The sequence below is a fragment of the Sinohyriopsis cumingii genome, chromosome 4 (genome assembly GCF_028554795.1).
Source record: "Sinohyriopsis cumingii isolate HCF-2022 chromosome 4, ASM2855479v2, whole genome shotgun sequence".
Classification (NCBI taxonomy): Eukaryota; Metazoa; Mollusca; class Bivalvia; order Unionida; family Unionidae; genus Sinohyriopsis; species Sinohyriopsis cumingii.
The window spans coordinates 97292769-97317532 of record NC_142964.1 but is presented as its reverse complement, the minus strand read 5'-3'; the positions used below and the strand labels follow the sequence as shown (position 1 = coordinate 97317532).

Genomic DNA, 24764 nt, shown 5'->3' with positions numbered 1-24764 from the left:
ACAAATCTAGCCACCCAATTGAAGTTGATGCCACCATCCAAGGTGCAGAGAGGTGCATTTCTGATGTGAAATCATGGATGACATGTAACAAGCTGCAGATGAATGATGATAAAACTGAGGCCATTCTGATCACAACACAACTTTCTCATTCACATCCTTTACCTCAAACAATAAATATCAGCAACACCAACATTAAATTCACACAATCAGCATGAAACCTAGGTGTTACTCTGGACAGTACTCTCACATTGCACCAACATGTCATGAACATATGCAAGGCTGCATATCTTGAGCTGAGATGCATCAGCTCCATTCACAAATATCTTTCAGTTGATGCCACTAAAACACTTGTGTGTTCATTAGTACTTTCAAGACTGGACTATTGTAACTCAATTCTGTCTGGTTCATCTCAATATCTACTCCAGAAACTTCAAAAAGTTCAAAACACAGCTGCTCAGATCATACTTAGAGTACCACGATCAGAGCACACCTCCCCACTGCTCTGTACCCTACACTGGCTATCTATTTGATCCAGAATCAAACACAAAATTTATTCTCTGTGCTACGTTTCACTGACGGACTCTAGTCCAACATACCTATCTGACCTCACCCATGTGTACACACCAGCAAGATACTTACACTCCTCTTCTGACTCATTATGCTCATTATTCCCACTATGAAAACAAAGTCATATGGACAGCGTTCTTTTGCATACCAGGGCCCAGCAATGTGGAATGAATTGCCCACTGAACTTAGACACAAAGACACAATGATCCCATTCAAGAGTGCTCTCAAAACTCACTTATTTCGACTGCAAGAACAAACTTAAAGACCTAATAATGTTGCCTACCTTAAATATTCTCAGCATGTTTTTTCTACGTTTGCTAATTTCATGGTGTTTGTGTTTGTAATCATATTATATGTTTTTTATCTTATAGGTGTTGTCTAATGTTGTAAAGCGCTTAACAGCTTCTAAAGATTAGGCGCTATACAAAGTCCTCATTATTATTATTATCATTATTATTATTATATCTTTGCTGAGTTTTACTGGCCCACAAGTAGAATCATCCTTCAATATCGTGAGCATATTTTTCTATTCATCAAGTTATCATAGACTTTTCTGTGTTGTACCAAACTGAAGTTACAGGCTCTGAAACGTGCAAATTTTTTAATGAATTTTTACCTTTATCGTACAATATAGAAAAGTCAATGATGGCTTGATGAATAGAAAAATATCTCAGGAGAAAAACAAGCCATAGAGTATGGTCATATGCCATTAAAGACGGAAATAGCAGAAGGAAATCAAGGGTCATGGGGGGGGGGAACCAAGTATTTGGAAGTTATGTAACTTCTCTCTTATACAGTATGATACAGAGTGTCCTATGTCAGAATGGGTCATGGGAGTAATCTATGGTGTTTTTATCACTCTGTAAGATTTGTTTCCTTCAGATTTTTTCCTTTCAGATTATTGATTTTGTTTTCAACATCAAGCTCACGTCAAGCACCGTGAGAAGTATTATTCTAGGTGTGTTGGAATTCAGTGTAAAATAAGAGTAATTATGTCATGATAAACGTTTGTCACAGCTGCTTATGGAACAAGGACTAATTCAAGAGACCACAACAGCATCATATTTTGTACATTAATCAAGTTTGCAGCACAACAGTGACATAAGGCAGGCTCCTAGCATTTCTTCTTTTCATAATCAATGTCTCAAATGGATGCTTTTCTGTAATTTTGCATCATTTTCAATGTTGAATTTTTCAATACAGGATAATATTTTACATTTTGTATGTGTTTATGTGTTCACAAATGCCTGTGCATATCTTCCAGGCTTGATATTTTGATTTTTAAAATCATTTAATGTCAAGCCAGATTCTTCACATCATGTTGTATATACTATATACTTTACATAACAGATAGAAGGCCTCAAGGTCTTTATTATTATTACTATTATTATTATTAACTCCCTTATCTCTTGCCTTGGATGTCATATAATTATATCATCTGTATCATTTTTTTCATGTACACTGAAATAACACCTTGGTTAATAAAGTCCTGTTTAATTCATATCCATTATTTATTTGAAACCTTTTAAAATGTCTGAAAAACTACTGAAATTTCAGTAAAATACTTTATAATGATCAAAATGTAAGTGAAATCTCATTAAGTTTTAGCAAACTCTCACAAAACGTTCCATGAAATGTTAGAGATCCTGCCAAAACCTAACTGAAAATTTTCGCCAAAATTTTTTAACCTCACAAATATTTCAGTGAAATTTTAGTGAAATTTCACCACAATTTCAATGAAAGTTTTGGTCAAAATATTTGTGAAATCTCACCAAACTTTCAGTGAAATGAAAAAGACTTTAGTGATGCCATCATGGATTAGGTTTTGTATGCAATAAAGAAAATGAGGACAAGAAAAACCTAAACCTTATTTGATAATGTCTGTCAAAATAAAATCCATAAGAATGGTTCAGCTATAGAATAAAAATGTCCACATGGATATTTCTGTAAAAGTATGTATGGATTCCATATCCAGTCATAGCCTAAACTTAGCTTTTCTTGTCTATATGACATAGGTACTACAATTTGATAGCTAACTGACCACTCGCCATCAGCATGTACCTCTGGATGGTCTCCATTTTCTTGTAAGAACCCCATTTTTAACAAAATAGCAAGTTGGTACCTCTGCAGAGTCAACTTTGCTAACAGTCCCCTGAAACAAACAGGAGATCTTAGGATCTCTTTCCTGTTCGACAACAAGTGATCGTCGTTTATCATCCTGGTTAGACATAAGAGAATGAGTGCTTAAAAGGATCACAATGATCAATACCATTTGATTGATCCATAGCAGGAGCAAAAGTAACCTCATCAAAAGCCTGACATGTGTCAGCCAAAGGAATAGTTTCCTGATCAACTTGACTCATAAGAGATAATTCTAGTAACTGCACAAGTAAGGTATAAATCAGGGATTTCATTTTCAAAAGGCTCAATCTTTTGATCCGAACAAGGCTTGTCAGTTACCACAATCTTATCTTAAGCTAGGTCACTGCCTAACAATAAATGAACACCCTAAATGAGTAAAAAATTCACAGCACCAACAGTATCTGGCCCTGAAACTAAGCCTGATGTTGAATTAACATTATGGAGGGGAATTTGAATAAAACTGCACTCCACTACCTGAACAAGAACACTTTCAGAGGAAGAAGACTTCTCAGACAAAGGCAAAGTACCTGACAGTTAAAGACTGAGAAGCTCCTGTGTCCTTTAATATTTTAATCGGGATAGGTTTGGTCGAATCATCGATAAGTGATATAGAACCCTTCAACATGACTGATTCATAATTCTCCATAATAGAATCAGACTGGGGTTTGTTTAACCCCACAAATGTATTGTTTCCAATACATAACCATGACCTTGACATACAAGAAACAGAGCATTTGGAACTGGTCTGTCTTTAGACTGTTGGTTATTTTTTAACTTTAAGCAATCAGAAATAACATGCCTCATTTTCTTCCAGTAAGTGCATGTAGGAAGAAATAAAGATTTCTGATCAGTCTTGGATTCTTAGTAGATGTATACGATTGAAATCTGTAAGTACTTGACTGAGACTACTTTGGTTTCCTATTAACCTTTGCTGAGAGGAAGACTTATTAACAAATGAAACTTTGTAAGCCAAGGAGCTGCATCAGCAACATTTACTAAAGTATCTAGTATCTTCTTTTTATCAAGGTAAATTTTGATGTTACTATGGATGCAGCTCTTGAACTCTTTGACTAATATGAGTTGTCAAAGTTTGTAATAATCTTCCCCAAACTTTTTAGAACTGCACCACATATCAAACTGTCATGCTTTTTCCCATGCAAATTCGACATAGGTTTTCTCATTTGCTTTACTGCAATTCTGAAACCTTTGTCGATATGCTTCAGGTACCAACTCAAAAGCCTTCAAAAAAATTCCTTGACCAAATCAAAATCATTATAATATTATAGTCCAAATAATGAGCACATTCTATCACCAGTGAATAGTCTAAACAAATGTCTTTCCTCTTGAAAAATATCCAAGTACAACATAAAACAGGTCTGCAGACTTACATTAGGAACACAAAATGTGGGGATGACTCCAGAAATCAGAATGAAACCGAATGCGTAATTTTCTCCTTATATAAGCTGTATATTGTGACTATATTTTGTAATAGACCCCACGTGACAATATATACTATTGATTTATGACAAAGTAAATCCACATGACCTAATTCAACCAATGGGAATCCACAGATTCTTTTTGAAACTTCAATATCCCATCAGTCACTGAGAAACTATGTCCTAGGCACCAATTTAAGTCTTATTATCAAAATTATTATTACCAATTGTCAACACATACATAGACATCTATTTTTAAATCCTATCATCCAACATATTCAAATCATAAAGTCCAGCCTGAACTAAAGATATTCTGTACACACTACAACCATGAATAAGAATTATAAAAAATTAAATAAAATCATGTAACAGGATTTACAAAAATATAGATACACATAACAATTTGCACACTTGCAGCAGTCACTGCTGATACACTCTAGTAACCATGGTAGTAAGTGTGAAACCACTGCTTAGTTAAGAAACACATGACCACAGGCAGAGGAAGACAGGTAACTGCTGATTGCCTGGGGGAAATTAGAATGGCCACAGTGATCAGGTGATTGTTGAACTCAGATGATTGTTAGGACAGGTTTGAAAAGCAATTTTCAGCATTTAAACAAAAGACCCTGTGTTTATAGAGGAAGTGATCTTATCTTGTCATGTGATTTAACACATTAAACCCTAGCGACGAGTTAACATGGCAGGAGGTCGTAGCCTACTGCCGAGCTCTGTAGCATCATGGTCATGCATGATACACTAAAGTGGGTGGTATTATAGAAAGGTAGATGTAGCTCTACAATGATACCAAATAATCTGGACATTTTAGTTGCACTACAAAATACAGAGGGAAGAACCTCATTTTTTGGACCCAACTTTTTTAACGCAAAATTTGCCTTTGAGCCTTCAGTATGGACTGAAGTTTGGTTCCTTTGAGCCTTTGCAAAAAGCAGGATAAGATTCGTATTTGGAATAAAGAGTGGTCTCCATACAAAAATAATGGCTCTGTTTAGCAAAAAAAAAAAACGTCCCACTTTTACCCTTCTGCTCATATGCGAGTCAAACAGCCAACGAAAAATGATGTTTCTAACACAACTAGGCAGTATGTTATTGAAAGATGACCGTGGATTTGGTGTTTTCGAGTCTATTCAGAAATAGCTTTCAAAATGTGTTTCCTACTCGATTTTCAGGCAAAAATGGCAAAAAGCTCCAGAGGTTCATGTGTTAATGGTTATAATCTGGTACCCTGCTGAGTTACGTACTTTTCTCTATGTGGAAGAAGCCAAAAGGCTATCACACCATTTTTACAGTCATGCATATTTGTACTGAACAATACAACAAACGGCATCTGTTAGCTTTTGTAATCTAGATAATTATTGTTAGTAATAATAGCCACTAATTATCAAAGTGAAAAACCTTACATCTATGGGAAGCCAAAAAGGCTATCACAAAATTTTCATGTTAACTTGTGCTCATCAATACTCACCTGTCATTTATTGTAATCTCAACATTTACTGGCAGTAATAACAGCCAGCGATTATCGAAAGTTACAAAATAGGACATGGAGATCACACGACTGTAAGGATGTTAAGATTACTTAACTCTTTGTATGGACTGAAGTTTGGTTCCTTTATATTCATGCTGGAACAAATGTTGCCACTTGTGAGGGGTAAATTTGACCTTTTTTGCATTAATATGTCAGCTGATGGTCATACAAGAGGAGTGGCCAACAGAAAGGAGTAATTCTGAACACAAACTCATTGGTGCCAAGGGATTCTGGCTGTAAAAAGCAGGGGTGCCATTCAAGTAGGAGACCACTGTTAAACTATTATTTTGTGTATCAAATGACTCTGCCATTCAATAATTTTAATTTTTACCTGTAATGGTGTTTTGCTTGGCTCCCGGTTTGGCAAGAATTCTTATTCTTACAGCGTTTCCACTTGCAGTCACTGGTCCTTGAGTGGCAGCACGAGATGTTTCTGTCTGCAAAAAAGATATGTAACTATAACAAAAAAAGTCTGCTGAGTATAATGCCTGCTTTTGAATTAGTATCTACAGAAAATTAGTTTAGAATGTTTAAGGAGTCCACTGCTAAGTTGTTGATCTTTAAATGCAGGGATTATTTTGGGTGATAGGGAACTAGGCCCAAATCTATCATTGTGGGTGAGAGGGTATGTTGTTGTTGTTGTTGTTGTTATGGGGTTTAGCGCCATTTTTCAGCACATGATAGGCTATGAGGCCAGAGTCTATCATTGTGGGGGATAGAGAATTGAGCCCTAGTCCATCATTGTGGGTGATAGGAAATTGGGCCCAAGTCCATCATTCTGACTGATAACAAACTGGGTCCAAGTCCATCAATTTGGGTGCTAGGGAGCTGCACCTGTGTCCATCATTTTGCGAAAAAGAGAAATGATTGGGAATAAAATTTTAAAGAATAAATGACTTTTACATTTTGAAATATGTTACACTGGTATCGGGGCCAATTACTAGCACATGACCCATAAACACTAATAAATCCCTGAAGTGTAACAGTCAGTTAATAAGGTGTAACATGTAGCTAAACACAACTTAGATTTTACAATTTTACTAACAGTCATCTTAGAAGCATGGTTCCCAAGCTTTTCTAAAGACAAAAATCCAGGTTATTTCCAGGATAAAATTACTTTTTTCAAGGTCCACATATGACCATTACTTAATGGAATTAAAGAACATTTTAGATTATAAAACAGACATTTTCTAAATCTAAAGATGTTTCTCTTTCAAGACTCTCCAAAAACATCGAAAGTCAGAAAAGGTGATCATGTACAAAACCACAAAATATATCACACGAAACAAGTCTGATTATATTCCTATAAATTGGCATGTAAAGTCATTTCAATGTACAGAATAAAAAGTCTAACTTTATTTTGCTGCATTATGTTAAGTGGGAACAACATAATGAACATAAATTATGTCTTGTTTCCTTTCAAACCTTTAATTCTAAAGAGTTCTATAGCAATATATATATATATATATATATATATATATATATATATATATATATGCATCTCACATAAAGTAACATTTCCTATTACAGTATATAATAAAAACAATAAACGCAAATAATTAGAACCATGTCTTGTAACGAAAAGAGTTTAACCCTGAATTTATCTGTCCCAGTAAAATCCCAAACAAGATTTTTCAAACATAATCTCCTTAAGGGCTGATTTAAATTTTGACAAAAGACCTTCAAAATTATATACTGTTGTAGAAACAAGGATGGAATTTTCTCAGAGGTCTCACTAGGATTTTAAAACTAGGAGTCCAGGACTCCCATTTTGGTAAAAATGTGAGTCCCACCATCAAAAGTTGCAGTCCCTTCTTTCTTGCAGAATCAACACAGACATGAGTGCATCTATTTTTTGATGGACAGGTTTTCGTACTGTAATCGCTCACTATAATATAGCTTCATTACAACAGTCCATTGACAGGATCGCAAATTTATGGTTTATTTATTTGTATATGTACTTGTAGTAATTTTAGGCAAATAAATAGTATCTGACTTGCTGTTTTTTTCCATATTTTCGCAAATATGTGTCAAGTCAGAAAACAGCTTAGATCTTAAAGTGCATCTCGCGAATTCCACAACATAGCATTGTCCCAAATGTTTCTGACCTACGTAATTTGCATTTTAAAGTTAAATCTTTAATAAAATAAAACCTAGGCTTTGGTTTCAATGATTTGTATATTTTTTCTGAATATATTTGCCCGATGATTTAAGAAAACAGACAATCTAATAAGCTGGTACATCCCAGACTTCGCAAAGTCCGCCATTATTTCCCGTTATGCCTACTGATTCACTTACAGTTTCAAACTAATTATATGACGAAATAGTGTAAAAGGGGCAGTTAATAAATATCCAGATCACCGATTCTGATCTTAAAACACAAGTTTGTATGTTTTATCATCAAAGGAGATCATGCAGGAAATTGATAGTTGCTACCTTACTCGGAAAAGGGTTAATGGTCAATCAGCTATCAAAACATAATGCTTGTGAATGGGCAATGCTTGTGAATGGGCAAGAGTTTGTCAACGTAACTGGTATAAAAACTAAGCCTAGCTACTGATGCCTTGATGAATACATTTCGCTACAACACTAGAACTAACCGGGCTAAGGCGAGGGGCATTTAAAAAAAGTATGGTATGGTCAGTCAATGTACCTTTTAAATAATCACAGGGCGAAGTCATTTTCGCTTTCCTAACAGAAGAAGGTGAAGTTTACATTTTTAGGTGACTTGTCACCCACTTACAAATGGCATTTTGTCTAAGTCTCAACATATCTTGATTCTGAGGTCACGTACACTGCTTATTCCGCTAAATTCAGAAATGAACACAATAACGAAAGCTAAAGTAGTTTATTTGATGTACTTTTATAAATGACCACATGTACATCTCTGGGTCTTTCTGCCTCTGAATTCAATCACTGTAAATATCAGTACATATTCCCACCTGGCCACCAGTCAAAGTCTTTGAACTTGACACCCAGCTATTGCATCATGTTCTTTTTTATGTACTCTTATAAAATGGCAACATGAATGTACATCAAAGGGTCTTTCAGTCACTGAATTCTGTCATTGTAAATATTAGCACAGCTAACTGATCAACACATTTCCCCACAAAGCAGGTGGTTGAAGCAGGACTGGCACGTCTTTGAATTTTGCCGCACACCTATTACCTGCATACTGAGGACTCACGCCTCAGTGATTTTCTGCATCCCACATAAAAAATTGGCATCCAAATACGTGTAATTAAGCGTTTCCAAGATCTCTGTTTCTGTAAAATCAACTTGCCTTCTTGTAATTTGTTAAACTAGTCCTCAAACCTGTATTTTAATATATAATAAAAGGGATGACAATTTCTCATTTCAGCACTGAGATTCAACAATTCAGACTACAAATTTGGCTGAAAACAAATAGCAATCCATTTTCTAATATGAGTTTCCTCCGAATATTCCCACCCCATTTGTCATATTTGGACATTTATATTGGGGTGTGGGGTCACTGCAACTGCATATCGAAAATTTGGAATTTGCCGCCACCATGCAGTAGCGACATTTGATAGTCGCTTACCAGTGGGCCAAGAAAATTTAAACTTATATTATATTGACTCATACCTCTCAACAATGCACAAATCACCAAAATATGCTACAGTGACACTGGTATAGGTATTTGTGCATAGTAGACAAGCTCCCATATCAACCCAGTAACTAATTATCACTTAAATATACACACAGTCACTCCAGAGTATTATGACAAAAAAATATGTATTGGCATTGGTTTAATACCCAATGAGATATAGAGCTGAAATTTGGAGTACAAATTGAACAATGACTTTTTTCTTCTCTAAAACTCTGTAAATGATTGGTAAATGGCCAAGTTCATTCCACTCCTTATACTAATGGTCTAAAGTGCTTGCCTTTACTGATCACTGTCATCTCACCTGTTTGCATGGGTTCAAGTCTTTGGGCTCAAGTGGGTATGTAACAAAGCTTGCCAATAGCTTCCCATGGGTGGTTCTTATCAGGTTTTCACGGGTTCTACTTCCACCACTTACTGGCCATCATGTATATCCTATAATGTGCTGAAAAATGGCATTAAACCCACAATAGCATATTTTTTTGCCAGAACATGAACAATGAAATTTCATACAGCTGTACTGCGACACATTAGAGTGTCAACCTTCTACTTTGCACAGGTATGTTTACTCTGTACACAGAACTCACATACTATCCTAAATCATTAGATTAGTGCATTAGACTGCTTGGTCATGTTATTTTGAAATTTGGTTATAATACTTAATAGAGTTTCTTACATCAAGTAGTAAAGAAATGTACACAATACTAGATTCGGAACTTTGCTAGAAACAGTGTCCTCACACACTCCCCTTGTAACAAACTTTGCACTGTTAACAAAACTGAACCTGAATATGCTATTTTTTGCACTATAGCTGTAATTTATTATTGTCTGTACAACACGTAAACTCTGCCTTATTTCACTTTTTAGTTGTATTATTTGGCATGTAAATGCTATTTCTTCAGTTATTTATGACATCAGGAAGAGGATGCAAAGTTTTAAAACATTTATGTAATCTCAAATGCAATTTAAAATCAGGAATAAATGAAAAAAGTCATTAAAAAAACATAACATGGTTCATGTCTTGCCTGTCAATGGTATGATATACAGTGTCTGTCAATGGTATGACATACAGTAGGTACCTGTCAATGGTATGACATACAGCAGGTGTCTGTCAATAATATGACATACAGTAGGTACCTGTCAATGATATGACACACAGTAGGTGTCTGTCAATCATATGACATACAGTAGGTACCAGTCATGTTATGTATATTTGATTTAATTGTATCTGATTTAATATATATTTATTTCAATTTAATTGTCAGTTTAAATTTTTTATATATTTTTTATTACAAGCTATTTTATTTCAGATGATAGTTTGACCTTGACTGTTCGTTTTATAAACACCAGGTGTTGATCTAGATCCTGGCCTTGATTCAAAATTTGTAGCAACCACATAAACATGTTCTATTTTTATTTTAAAATGACTGGTTGCTGTCGAGGTCATGATGGAACTACGTGTTTAAGATGTAAACAATTTTTAAAAATTTATTTTTTAGAGTAAAACGATTGGTTTTTGTCAGGGTCACACTGGGTGTACATGATCTTTAACAAGTACCTTATTTCTACAAGCTTCCAGAACATGATCATATGACCCCCTGTTTACATTTTAGAAGTTGATATAACCTTTGTTTTGGAGAATTATTCTCAGTAGAAGCTGGGCTGTTTGGAGTTATTTAAAATTACTTGGATTGGAGTTATTTCAAATTACTTGGATTCAAAAGGATTAATTCTTTTTTTCCTGGAAAATGCATGCACTCAAGTGAGATTCTTAATCAAAGACAGTTCTTATAAGAAATTTATTTAGATTTCCAAAACTGGAGTGATAATTCTTGTTTCTACAAGGAACTGTAGACTTCAATACTACAGGTTACAGCATACGTCATCCTGATCCATCTTGGATTCTTCGTTGGGATTCGAACTTGAAATGATTAGAACATTTTGTTATTAGAACTTCAAAAATTTTATTTGTGGATTATTCTTGATTTGATTCTTCAAACCATAAGTTAATATTTTTTCTTCATTTTTACAGAATTTTTCCAGGAAAATAAATTATTATATTTTTTTCAAAGCTTGTTAGTTTTCACTCTTTCTTGTGTTACTGTTTATTCGAGCCTAAACATGTAATAGTCAATGATAGGACATTCAGTAGGTGCCTGTCAATGATAGACATACAGTTGGTACCTGTCAATGGTAGGACATATATACGTTATCACTTTTCCAGTGGTGATGGCTTTATTGTCAACATTCAGATTTTACATAATAGTTTCACAAAAACAATGTATCTTTTATATCTGTCACAGTGTTCAACCGAAATATTGGGAACATTATTACCAAATGCATGGACCTTTACTCTTGAAATGCTACGTTTTATATCTTGCTGGTGGAATCAACATGAAGAATCTGTGTCCCAGTCATACATGTGTTTCTTCAACATCATTTACTGTATATTCAGCATCATACACCAATAGTCACCAAGATTCAGCTGATAAATTACAGTAAAACCTGTTATGAGTGACCTCTTCAAAGAGTGACCACCTGTCATTTCTGACCACAATCGTAATGTACTGATTGATTTTATTATATAAAGACTCTGTTGTGAATGACCACCTGCTGATTGCGACCAGCAACCACACAGTCTTGGCAAAAAAATGCATTTTGCCACTGCTATGAATGACCGCATCGAAAAAATGGAGATAAACTCCACTGACCTTTACTTAATCCCATAACAATGACCACTTCCACCATTCTCACCCCAAATAAATAGGCTAACTGCCAATATTTGAAATATTTTTAGATATGCTTATAAAGCTTATATTTTCTGTTGTAAACCAGACTGAAGTACATTATTATTATTATTCCTGCACTTAGTCTGGTTCCCGGCCTTTTCATTGCTACCACTCATATGTACGAATAAGACCCAGTATCCCTATGAATGAATGAATCACGAGAACAGAGAAAGACACCACTGATCTGTATGTAATCATCTGAACAATGACTGCTTGAATAGTAAAGATTGTTTCGATAAAAAACAACAAAAAGAAGAACAAAAGACAAAGTTGGAGTCTGGCCCTAGTTTAAATATAGTGAGAGATGGTACAATCTGCAAACCAAGTTAATGTACATGTCAAAAAAGACCACTGTAGTGCCAAAATTAAGATTGCATATATTAATTTCTCTTTAGAGTTAATCCGTATTGCCTGGTGGTGAATAAGGTCTTTGTCTATTAAATCAGCAAGTGAGAATCATTTCCTGGATTCAATTGATAGTGTTAAAGGCTTGTGATGTTTGTTGCTTTTTCCCCGATCTTACAGTGATTACATCATGATTACCAAGTTGTTGTCTATTCGAGTTGGTGTGGCTGGGTTACACACTTTGTTTACAAAGTCCTGTATGTCTTCTTTGAATTAAGCCATTGACTTTTGTCTCTGAGTAAATGATTCTGTTTCTGGATGAGATATTGTTTCTTTTTACTAAAGATGCCAACGGGTACCCAGATATATGGATACCCACCCATTAACAGAAACCCTGGTACTAAAATGAGCAACTGGGTACCCGTTAAAAAAAGAGTATCCAAGTTCAGAGTGAGACACAAAATAACTATTACAGTTCAAGGTTCATGTCATGTGAACATGTATTCATCATCACAGGGCTTGTATGGCTGCTTACAATTTACTTGTCATACATGTACTACATAATAATAGAAGGGAGGACACTTCTCTCTTTTCTTGCGCAACCCTATTTATGAATCAATGCTGATATTCAAAGATACACCATCCTAACTTTGTGTATGTCCATGATTCATGTGTCATTTTTCTCGCAACTTAAATGCACTTGCTTTGAGATCCTGATGACATTAACTAGTTCAGTACCTTTCCTTGACAGCGACAGTAAGTACTGATTAAGAAATACTTGAGGACATAAAATTTAAATACATACTACAATTCAAATAAAAGAAAGCACAATATAAATGTCCAGTTTAACTAATGCCCTGGAGCAAGCATTAGCTGTTCAAGTCAGGGCCGCTGTTCGTGTTTGCTTACTGGACTCTTTTTTTATTTTTAGCAGGAAACCCAAGGCAGATATTTTTGTCACAGCAAAGGCAAATCAAAAACTTGGTTACCGTAACATGCACTTCTTATACCATGTTAGGAAAACTGACGAAATGGGTAACTTGACAGAATTAAATTTTTCACTGAAATATCTAAACACAAGGGAAATCTTTGTCATTTAATAACACTGAAAAAAATCTAATAAAAACTGATCCATGTAAATAAGGTAATTTTTGCATTAATTTTACTTAAACAGACAGGATTCTTGAATGTCAAACCATGTATAGGTAAGGCATTTCCCTAATGGTCGGTCACTTAGTTGGTCCACGCATACACAGTGTCACTGACCCATCTCTCTCTCTCAACCAGTTTTTCTTGAACAAGATTCTTGAAAAAGTTTGCTTTACCATATATACATATACTGTATGAAAATATGATCCAAATCTGTATTCTATGTTTACTCTTTACGAAAATGGGATTTTGTGTATTACATTTTGGGTCTCAAAAGTTATGATTTTCTTGGAAGGGAAAGTACACAACTTCCTTCAAACAATGAATTGACAGTAACTCAGGAGTCCCCAGCCTATTTCTGTGAGTCCCTGGCCTACGTCCCTCACTTTCAAAAAGAGAAAGAAAAATGGAAAAGTACATAATCATTATTTTATTATATATCTAGATTAAATTTTCAGCCTAGTAAGATCATATTAGAAACTATTTTTCAGTAATTGCCCAAGAAAGTACATCGTATTGCACTCTTCTGTTTGCAAACTAATTTTTCAAATGATTAAGTTTTATTACTAATTACTGCTCCTTGACTTAATACATGTATGTATGTCATTCTAAGGATTTTATGAGAGTTCTTCTAAAATCCTTGATACACAGAGTAGCATCTCCCATCAAAGTTCCATGGCAACTGCTACAAAAATCTTCAACTGACAATAGATTTTTCATAAAATTTCTATAAAAAACCTCTCCAATTTAAGCAAGTAAAATTTGTTGAGTATTGTCCAGTGTCCAGTCCAGCTGCAATGTGCAGTGTGCCATGGACACCCCATCTCCTATTATGGACATAAAAACAAGTGGAGTGATCACAAAAACCAACAGTGACTGCATGCATAATTTTCCCTAAAAAAAACAAGGTTTTACCTTTCTTTGTGTGTTGTCCTTCTTTTTGGGCATTTGTCTGATGGGGGTTTCTCTATAGCATTGTCTAGGTACAGTTACTTGGGAGGTAACTGTTGTTGCCAAATGAATCAACCTGGATCTCAGCATATATGGAATGTCCTAAAACAGTTACCAAAAGTTCTGAATGAGTGAAGGAATAATTCTTTACAGATTACAAGCACAAGAACTATGATGAATGGAAAACATTAAAATGTTAAATGTCTAGGTTGTAAATAATAAATAACATTAATAAATTGAGGAAAAAGCAGTAAATTCACAAATTCATTGCCTAATGGTCTATAACATGCTGGTACATGACAATACTGACCATTTATATGGTTGATCTCTACCATGTCCAGAATAATAAACAGAGAATATTTGATTCTATTGAGTGAACAAAGGATATGTTTCTTCAAGCGGGTTATAAACTTGGTATGTTTGCAAGTGGCGAAGTTTTCCACTCACAAAGATAAATAAATGTTACTTACTTGGAACAACCCAATTTTCTATTTTGATGTTCAAATATACAGGCTAGCAAAACTAATAATAAAACAAAGCAGTAGATTTCTTAAGATACCCAACTCAATGATATCACTGTTTATCATTTATGTTCTACTGTTTTGTGTATATTTTCGCATAAAATATCAGTAGTAACAAAATTCTTTTTCCAAACTGAACATGGAAATGACATGTGACTATGCTTACCAAAAGACCAAACAAGTGACAAAATGGTAGATTAAATTTCTTGGTCATAATGTTGTTGATGTATATTGATAACAGTGAATTGATTGTAGTGAAAAAAGTTTTCATAATTCACTTAATTATCAAAATTGTTTCTGTTGGAAAATCCACTAATTCATGAACTAGTATACATACAAACTTGTGAATAATAATTTTCATTGTCTAATTGAATAGGTCCAATGTACATGTATATGTAAATCAAGGTTTTCTAAGGATTTTAAGACTGAGAGTCCCATCAAAAATCCCAAAGATAGTTATATAGTACTGAAATAAACAGGGACTCCCAGGCTGATTTATCACATTTCTTTGAATCAGGGACTCTTCCAATGAGGTCAAAGAGAAATTCAGATAAATTTGCTTCTTCAAAAAGACCACTTTTAGTTGTCTTACAAAGGGTCCTTATACATAGGACTTAAGTCCTGAATAATGTTGTAGATCAGAAACATAACAAAATGGCCTCTGAAAAGTGGGCTGGTTGAACAACTACCTGTTATGAAGGAAGAGGCAGGAGAGGTAATGTATCCCTAGGATGCCCTTCTCTCCCCACATGCTTGGGAAAGGTGAAGGGACAGGTAAACTTTTCACCTTGCCCATTGCCTCTCCAGGTTTTCTGTGTTGAGTATGATTGTTGTGGAGTGGGTTTACAGGTGGATTGGCTACTTTGCTGCTGTAGCTGCAAACTCTCTTTTGAAAATTGGTCTGCCCCATGGCTCACCCAGGTTGTGTTCAGTTAGGCCAGTAAGCAAAGCAAGGGACCTGTGTTACTCGTCCTTTAACTGCTGAGACAGAGGAGGGAGACCAATGATGCCATGGCCACAGACAATGTCGGCCTTGATCTCTTTGCTACAGTTTCCACCAATCACTGCAATGCAATGGGAGACAACTACTATTCCTTCATAAGACTGAAGAGAGCTGCTGAGAACAGATCTGAATGAGACACTATAGTCACTATGGACCTGGCCTTTGACTGTAATGCCTCTAATGATTTAATAGAGAAGCAAGCAAATGACTTCTGATGAAATCTCCACTTGTGAAGCCGTGGCAATGAGGGTGGGGTGTGGGGTTAACATGCCAAGAAGGGAATGAACCCAACAGCTGAAGGCTGAGATTAAGGGGCCTGACCACCCATTGCCCCACCTACATGTAAGTTCTCTAAGTAGAGATGAGTGAGGAAAAAGGAGCTGATCTGATCTAGGCAATGTACTTGAAAGTCCTTCTAAGCTAGAATGAATCTTTGTATCACCATAAACCAAAGGCTTACGGCACATATAAGATGGGGAAGAAGGTGGCAGACTTCATCTATGGCCTTATCTTCATCTTCAACTACCTGGGAAACTTGGTGGGAAGGGTTTGAAGATCCTAGTATGTGAGGGTTCTCTCCTCCTGAGAACAATCAAAATTTTAAAAATATACTATGATGGACAATGCATTACCATCATACTGTTTTAAACCTCACTGGGATAGAGGTGTAACAGACTCATTAAAATCACTCTCCAGGGAAGGCCAGGAAGAAGGGACACAGATGTTTAGTGAATCTACCTTGTTTGTGCCTTTCTTAAAGGACAATAACTTTTCTAACCTAACCATCATGGTCCCTCCTAAGTGATGTGTTGTGATCTCATAACCTCAACACCCATACTTACAACGGTCAAACTCACACCCGTATTTGCAGGGGGTCATACTGAAGTCCTCCATGGTGGTACAGGATGACATCTCCCATAAAACGGGAAATTCGACTCTTAAAAGAGTTGACAGGGAACATGGGGAAGAGGGTGACATTGATCTGACCTCTGGGCTCTGTCCCTGCAGTTGAATAATTAGGTAAGCTACTGTGGAGATGGGAGGAGTTTGATCAGACTCTTACTCTATACCAGTATTTGGCTAGTGTTCTTGATGCTCGGTGCCCAGTATTGTGAATGGTGACCAGTATTTGGCATGTGTTCTTGATGCTCAGTGCTCAGTATTGTGAATGGTGACCAGTATTTGGCTGGTGTTCTTGATGCTCAGTGCCCAGTATTGTGAATGGTGACCAGTATTTGGCATGTGTTCTTGATGCTCAGTGCCCAGTGTTGTGAATGGTGACCAGTATTTGGCTAGTGTTCTTGATGCTCAGTGCCCAATATTGTGAATGGTGACCAATATTTGGCTAGTGTTCTTGATGCTCAGTGCCCACTATTGTGAATGGTGACCAATATTTGGCTAGTGTTCTTGATGCTCAGTGCCCACTATTGTGAATGGTGACCAGTATTTGGCTAGTGTTCTTGATGTTCAGTGCCCAGTATTGTGAATGGTGACCAATATTTGGCATGTGTTCTTGATGCTCGGTGCCCAGTATTGTGAATGGTGACCAGTATTTGGCATGTGTTCTTGATGCTCTGTGCCCAGTATTGTGAATGGTGACCAGTATTTGGCATGTGTTCTTGATGCTCAGTGCCCAGTATTGTGAATGGTGACCAGTATTTGGCATGTGTTCTTGATGCTCGGTGCCCACTATTGTGAATGGTGACCAATATTTGGCTAGTGTTCTTGATGCTCGGTGCCCCAGTATTTGGCTAGTGTTCTTGATGCTCAGTGCCCAGTATTGTGAATGGTGACCAATATTTGGCATGTGTTCTTGATGCTCAGTGCCCAGTGTTGTGAATGGTGACCAATATTTGGCATGTGTTCTTGATGCTCGGTGCCCAGTGTTGTGAATGGTGACCAATATTTGGCTAGTGTTCTTGATGCTCAGTGCCCAGTATTGTGAATGGTGACCAATATTTGGCATGTGTTCTTGATGCTCAGTGCCCAGTGTTGTGAATGGTGACCAATATTTGGCATGTGTTCTTGATGCTCGGTGCCCAGTGTTGTGAATGGTGACCAATATTTGGCTAGTGTTCTTGATGCACAGTGCCCAATATTGTGAATGGTGACCAGTATTTGGTTAGTGTTCTTGATGCTCAGTGTCCAGTATTGTGAATGGTGACTAATATTTGGCTAGTGTTCTTGATGCTCAGTGCCCACTATTGTGAATGGTGACCAGTATTTGGCTAGTGTTCTTGATGCTCAGTGCCCACTATTGTGAATGGTGACCAGTATTTGGCATGTGTTCTTGATGCTCAGTGCCCAGTATTGTGAATGGTGACCAGTATTTGGCTAGTGTTCTTGATGTTCAGTGCCCAGTATTGTGAATGGTGACCAATATTTGGCATGTGTTCTTGATGCTCGGTGCCCAGTATTGTGAATGGTGACCAGTATTTGGCATGTGTTCTTGATGCTCTGTGCCCAGTATTGTGAATGGTGACCAGTATTTGGCATGTGTTCTTGATGCTCAGTGCCCAGTATTGTGAATGGTGACCAGTATTTGGCATGTGTTCTTGATGCTCGGTGCCCACTATTGTGAATAGTGACAAATATTTGGCTAGTGTTCTTGATGCTCAGTGCCCAGTATTTGGTTGCTAGTTTTCTTGATGAATGGTGCCCAGTACTGTGAATGGTGACCAGTACTGTAACTGTGGGTCGGTGGTTTTTTCTGGGTTTTTCATGGGTTCTTCCTCCACCATTAATACTGGCCACCATGTATAGCCTATCATGTGCTGAAAAATGTCGCTAAATCCTAATACAACAACAACAACTTTATGCAGGTGATAAAGCATACATTAATAATAATGGCTGATCAGCATTTATACCAGTAAAATTTAGCCTAATACCAACTTTTCCCATCCTAAATGGTACAAAGAACTGATAGCTGTTCAACCCTAGCAGAATATCTGTTTTATAGAAGATCAGGACTTTTTTGTTAAAAAAAACTGTAATACCACCCACCCACCCCTCGTGTTTGTACATGATATATCTATGCATTACAGAAATCAGCGAGAACCAAGTCTATTGGGTACTGATGAAAGGTAAGTGCTGCAGAATGAGCCTGACTAAATATTTAACTGATTTGACTTAATTTCACATTATTGTTATTTTGTGCACACTGTTTTCATGTTTAAAGGACAAATACTATGAACTTAACATAAAGAAGTGACTATTACTTTCGTCGTATTTGTCTTTCTAACATTATACATAATGGAGACTGCAGGCGGAATAACGTCAGATAAATAAAAAATTAGGCTGATAAGAACTTGTTGTTCAACATTTCTTTAAATACTATATTCACTTGAGCTTCTTTATAGACTAACTCACCTATGACAACGTGTTGCAAGCCTTCATTAAACTAACTTGTCGACCAACTGTCAACACGTTGTCAGATGTGAGTTGGTCCATAATTCAAAAAAAAGCTCAAGTGAATATTACGGCTGTGGTGTTTATCTTTCTAACATACATAACTTATGAAAAAAGCAATAAATAAATGTCATAACATCTTTTAAGTTACAACCTTACATGAATAATTGAACTTAAATAGGGGGTTCAGGAACAAAAAGCGAAAGGCGTACATGAAATCCTCTGTCCAAAATATGGTTGTCGCAAATTATTATGCTGTAACATTGGAAAGTTTTATTTATTATTATATACATAATAACTTGTAATGAATTCCTTAAGGCATAATCCAATAATTTTAGTAGAATCTTCAGTACAGTTTATATTGTCTATTTTCGGTTCTTCTATTTACGACCGTCACGGACATTTTTCAGCAATTATGGCGGCCTCCATGGTTGGAAAATGTGCCCAAATCCGGTTTGTTTACTTTCTTTTGTATGTGGCTCAGCAGCAATTATGTTAAAAGACAGCTGAATTTTTATGAAAATTCAAGGCAGTAACGACGCCGGTTATTTAGCGAGCCAGCTGGTCATACCGATTGATCCAGATTATAGCAGTAGAGCAGATCAGTAGGGGGTTGGGTTAGAACAACAAGTAGGTCTCCGCTTCTTTTTTTTTCGGACAGAGAAAAAAACGTGGAGACCTACTTGTTGGTCGGGGGGGGGGGACTGCCCGAGATATTGAAGTATTCGCACATCTTCCAGTTTGTTTAAATCACCACCTCCGATTTAAAAAAAAAAGGCCTTACAAAATCCATACAAGTAGTTTAGAAGTGTTCTACCTTAAAACAAATATGGAATAGTTTCATCTTTGAAGGAAAGTATACTTCATCAGTGTATATTTCAAATGTGTGTACTTTCCATACATTGTTGTCCTAATTAGTTTACCAATCATAGGCATAAGTTGCATTTAATCTTTTTGTAAGCTTGATAAGTTTGCATAGGCATTTCTGTATAAGTATATTTCTGTAAAATGTCTACTATTTACTTTTGTAGGCTGTCACCAGTTGTTCATAAGGCAGTCTGAAAGAGTTGTTTGGCCAATGGGTCTCTTGTAAAGCTGTACCAATTAATCGGCTATACTCATAATCAGGCTGATTATTGGAACAATTGGTATAATCGGTATCGGAAAAATAATTGGTGCCAATGTAAACAAATTTCCAAAATATAAATTTAATCATAACATTCATCTTGACATGCCTTAAATTTTAAATCAGAATTAAATAGTGGAAATTAAGGAATAAACATTTGATTTGGGGGTTAATTGAAAGACAGTTTATTCTTAAAAGTAAATACTTTTTAACACACCTGCTGTAAACTACCACTGATTCAGTGATTGTCTGCTCACAACAAATTATCAGTACTATGCATGCACTCATCCCAGTCACAGCAGCCAACCAGCCAATGAGGCCTCGTGTGGCTGTTGAACTTCCAGCATACACATTACAGGGATGGTCCTGGCTTCAAATAAAAAAAATTGCCAATCTCAATATTTTGTTGCCAGTTTTCAAAAAATTTCACCAGAATAAGAAGTGAATATTTTTCCAAGACTATTAATGTAATAGGCAATGAAAATTGAAAAAGATGGGATAGTTATTACTTTATTGACAACAAGCAATACAGCCATAATATTACAAAATAAATCATTACATGATTGTTTTGCACTACTTCCATGGTCTTTGCATTGCACTTCACCATTAGTACATAGGTCTAACCATTGTCACCTGAAATAAATGCATTATCAATAGTAACATATCTACTCTTTTTTTAATAAAAACATCAGGTATTTAGCAAATCAATATTATATTATTTTCCAAATAATAGTTTTGTAAGAAACTTTATTTAGATAATGACATTTTAATACTAAAACACTATGATCACACTTTGCAATGTAAGATAAGTGACGTATAATACGACTGTCGATTTCACACATTCAGGAAATAAATGCCCCCCCCCCCCTTTTTTATGGCTAGCTTCACAAAGTACGTCTTTGTCAACCAGGAGTTCAGAAATTTATTTTTGCCATGCTTTACATGCTTTGCTTGTTAGTGAATTGCTTCCTAAATCCCAGGAATGATCACTGAATGCTATAGATTTTTTCTCAACAAGCAAATTATGATCTCCATTCCCACCAATGAAACTTACACGAGTCAACTTAACCTGGCATTACTGTACTGTATATGTAAGCATTGATTACCATCATTAAGTTAAAAGAAGGAATGAAGAAACATATCACAGAGCATATGTGTCCCCAAAAAACTAATTCGGAATAAATATGTTATTTAGTAAAGTGATTATTTGCATATATGAGTTAACAATAAGAAATAAGGTGGGATATAAATTGTGGAAGTAGTTATCACATGTTTGGTAGCTTGAGACCACATTTGAACTGTTTACATAAATCTGCACCCATTTTAGGCATTGTTACAACAAAAATAGGGCATGGTTTACTTGTCAGTCAAATGCTAGTGCTTTTACTAACTGTAGAACATGCGGTTTCTTGAAATAATTGGTCTCATAATCGGTATCGGCAATTTTAATAATTGGCTATATACAGTATTGGCATAATCAGCAAAAAGTGACATCGGCACAGCTTTAAAGTGAAGGTAGTCATGAAATCACTGAACTGCACACTGACAGAAGCTTGTACAACTCTACTGCAAGAGTACAGAGATGTATTTCCAGACTTTGAAGTCCTAGCTGCAATTGTATTGGTGTCACCAGTGACATCCATGGCATGCAAGAGAAGCTTTAGTGTGCAGAACAAAATCAAGATGAAGGGAAGGTCCACAATAAAACATGAGACCTTAACACGATTGATATAAAAATGCACTGGAATCTATTGTTATATAAACAAATGCTTGTTTCATATTGACAAATCACCCTAATAGTGCATTGTTATATCAGGGATCATCCTGGGCTTTGCCAATGTCGCAAATTGCGATTTTTTTTCCTTATTGGCGACAAAAATATCCCATCTGGCAATTTTTTTGGCGACAGACTTTTTGGTTATTTAATTTGTACATACAATCATGGATTTGGACTGGATAAATTAAAAGGGAGAATGAAAGAAAGCCACAAACTTGACTAAGCAATGCATTGAAATCAATCTGTTACACAAACGATCCTTTGTTTGTATTGACAACCCCATCTTTACAGTGCATTGTTACATCATAATCTGCTTATGCTGACATCTGGACTGAGTACTGTATGCTGCGATACAGTCAATCATGCTACCGAACTATACCTACAACTGACCGACTTCTGAAGACACGAATAGAACAGATACAATTAATTGAATGGCTAATCCTTCTGTTTTTTTTTTGTTTTTTTTTTTTACATATACCAATACAATAGTTTTGCTGAACCTTCATAGAAAACTGATAACCTTTGAAGTACCGACTACTGTGTATAAATACAAAGCAAATGGAAAAAATCTCAATCACAATTATATCTGTCGCCAGGACAGCATTTTACTCATTGATCTTTTCCTTTTGCCATCAATCCGTGTTACCGCTGTAGAGACTTAAACTCCACAACAAGAAATAGCAAAAAAAATCAAAACAGTTTTGCATAATTAATAATAATTATTTATTTCTCAAAATACAGGAGTGAAAGAATCCCTAAATTGGGTGTGAATTTATGCTTATATATACGGTCCAATATTGCCAGGTGTTGACTCATGTAAGTTTCATTCTTGGGAATGGAGATCCTATTTTGCTTGTGGAGAAAATTTATACAGCATTCAGTGATCATTCTTGGGATTTTAGGAAGCAATTCACTACAAGCTTTGTGAAGCTAGCCATAAAGGGGGGGGCTGCTGAGAGACTACTGGTGTCACCTGTCAGCACTGTAGACTGTGAACGTGGATTCAGTAAGATGAACCTCATAAAAACGGACATCAGAAATAAACTCTGCATCTCATCTCTCGAGAATTTAATGAGAATCAGCAGAATCAGCATGTACAGATGTGAAAAATTAGACTTTGAAACTACATTCAACAAGTGGGCAGCCCTAAAATCGCGACGGATATTCATGTAACACTTTGTAACATTTTGTTAATGCTTGTTGTAATTAGAGTATTAACTAACCCATCTTTTGTAATTTTCATTGCCTGTTAAATTAATAGACTAAATTAACACTTGAAAAAATGTACACTACTTGTTCTGGCGACACTTTTTGAAAATTGGCGACAAAATAATGAGGTTGGCGATTTTTTGGCGACAGCTTTTTAAAAGCCAGGACCATCCCTGTATATCATAATCTGCTTATGCTGATATCTGGCCTTGTTACTGAATGTTGTAATATAATCAAAATAACCATGCAACTGACTAGCTACAATTGACCACCTCTGAAGGCAGGAACGTGAAATGGCTACAGTTGACCAGATGATGGCAATTTTAAAAAAAGTACCAGATGGCAGAATTTTGTGTGTGCTGAAGCACTGATATATACTAAGCAAATGAAAAAATCTGTCTCAATGTTCAACAATTATCTGATGTTGCCTCAGCAATAACAAACAGGTATTTGTTTGGTCCTTCACAGGGAGCCTTTAGCGGAGCCTTTGATAACACATGCACCATCATCAAAGCAATTCGATGACCATTGCTCAAAGAAAGTCAGCAACAAACTAAAATAAAAGCATTGCTTCATTTTTCATAGTGATTAGAACATATTTATTGTGCCGTGAAACTTTCCTGTTTGCTACAAAAGCATGCATACGGAGGACTCTTGCATTGGTGGTTTTCTGTGTCCCAGATAAAAAATTTGTGTCCAAATACACATAATTAAGCATTTTCGAGATCTCTGCATCAGCATAAGCAGAGTATGAGATAACAGTGCACTGTTAGGGTGGTTTGTCAATATGACACAAGGTTTTGTTTATGTAGCAATAGATTCCAGTGCATTTTTACATCCATATTTGCAGCTTCCTGTCATGGTGCCTTTGAATTTCTCCACTTCAAACTCAAGACTATATATAGTTTTTATTAGATAATAATGTTGTCACCATAAATATTGCCAGATGGTATATTTTGTCGCTAATAAGGGAAAAAATCATAATTTGTGACATTGTCGAAGCCCAGTGCGATCCCTGTTATTGTTTTCATTTCTGATTGTAGCTGTGTAAATATTGCATGTAACCTTGAAATCAAGACATATAGAGTCTTAGACAAAATGCCATTTGCAAATTTGGATGAGTATTTTTGGGTTAAACAGAAAACTGATAAGAGATTTTAATGAGATTTA

The 24764-nt window shown here is 35.9% G+C and overlaps 2 protein-coding genes across 2 annotated transcripts in view; one reads left to right on the top strand and one right to left on the bottom strand.

The window, feature by feature from the left end:
* Positions 1-19720, bottom strand: part of LOC149801727 (UPF0235 protein C15orf40 homolog) — a 44372-nt gene extending 24652 nt beyond the window's left edge. Inside the window, exons 1-3 of the mRNA XM_089956038.1 lie at positions 19695-19720; positions 14515-14652; positions 6020-6125 (exon numbers count right to left, since the gene is read on the bottom strand). Coding sequence (XP_089812164.1) covers positions 6020-6125; positions 14515-14640 — 232 coding nt within the window. The 5' untranslated portion in view covers positions 14641-14652; positions 19695-19720. The remainder of the gene's footprint in view (positions 1-6019; positions 6126-14514; positions 14653-19694) is intronic.
* A 164-nt stretch (positions 19721-19884) lies between these two features.
* LOC149801726 (nuclear receptor 2C2-associated protein-like) overlaps positions 19885-24764 on the top strand; it is a 28750-nt gene continuing 23870 nt past the window's right edge. The window contains exon 1 of the mRNA XM_089956036.1: positions 19885-19935. Within this exon, the coding sequence (XP_089812162.1) occupies positions 19898-19935 (38 nt within the window). The 5' untranslated portion in view covers positions 19885-19897. The remainder of the gene's footprint in view (positions 19936-24764) is intronic.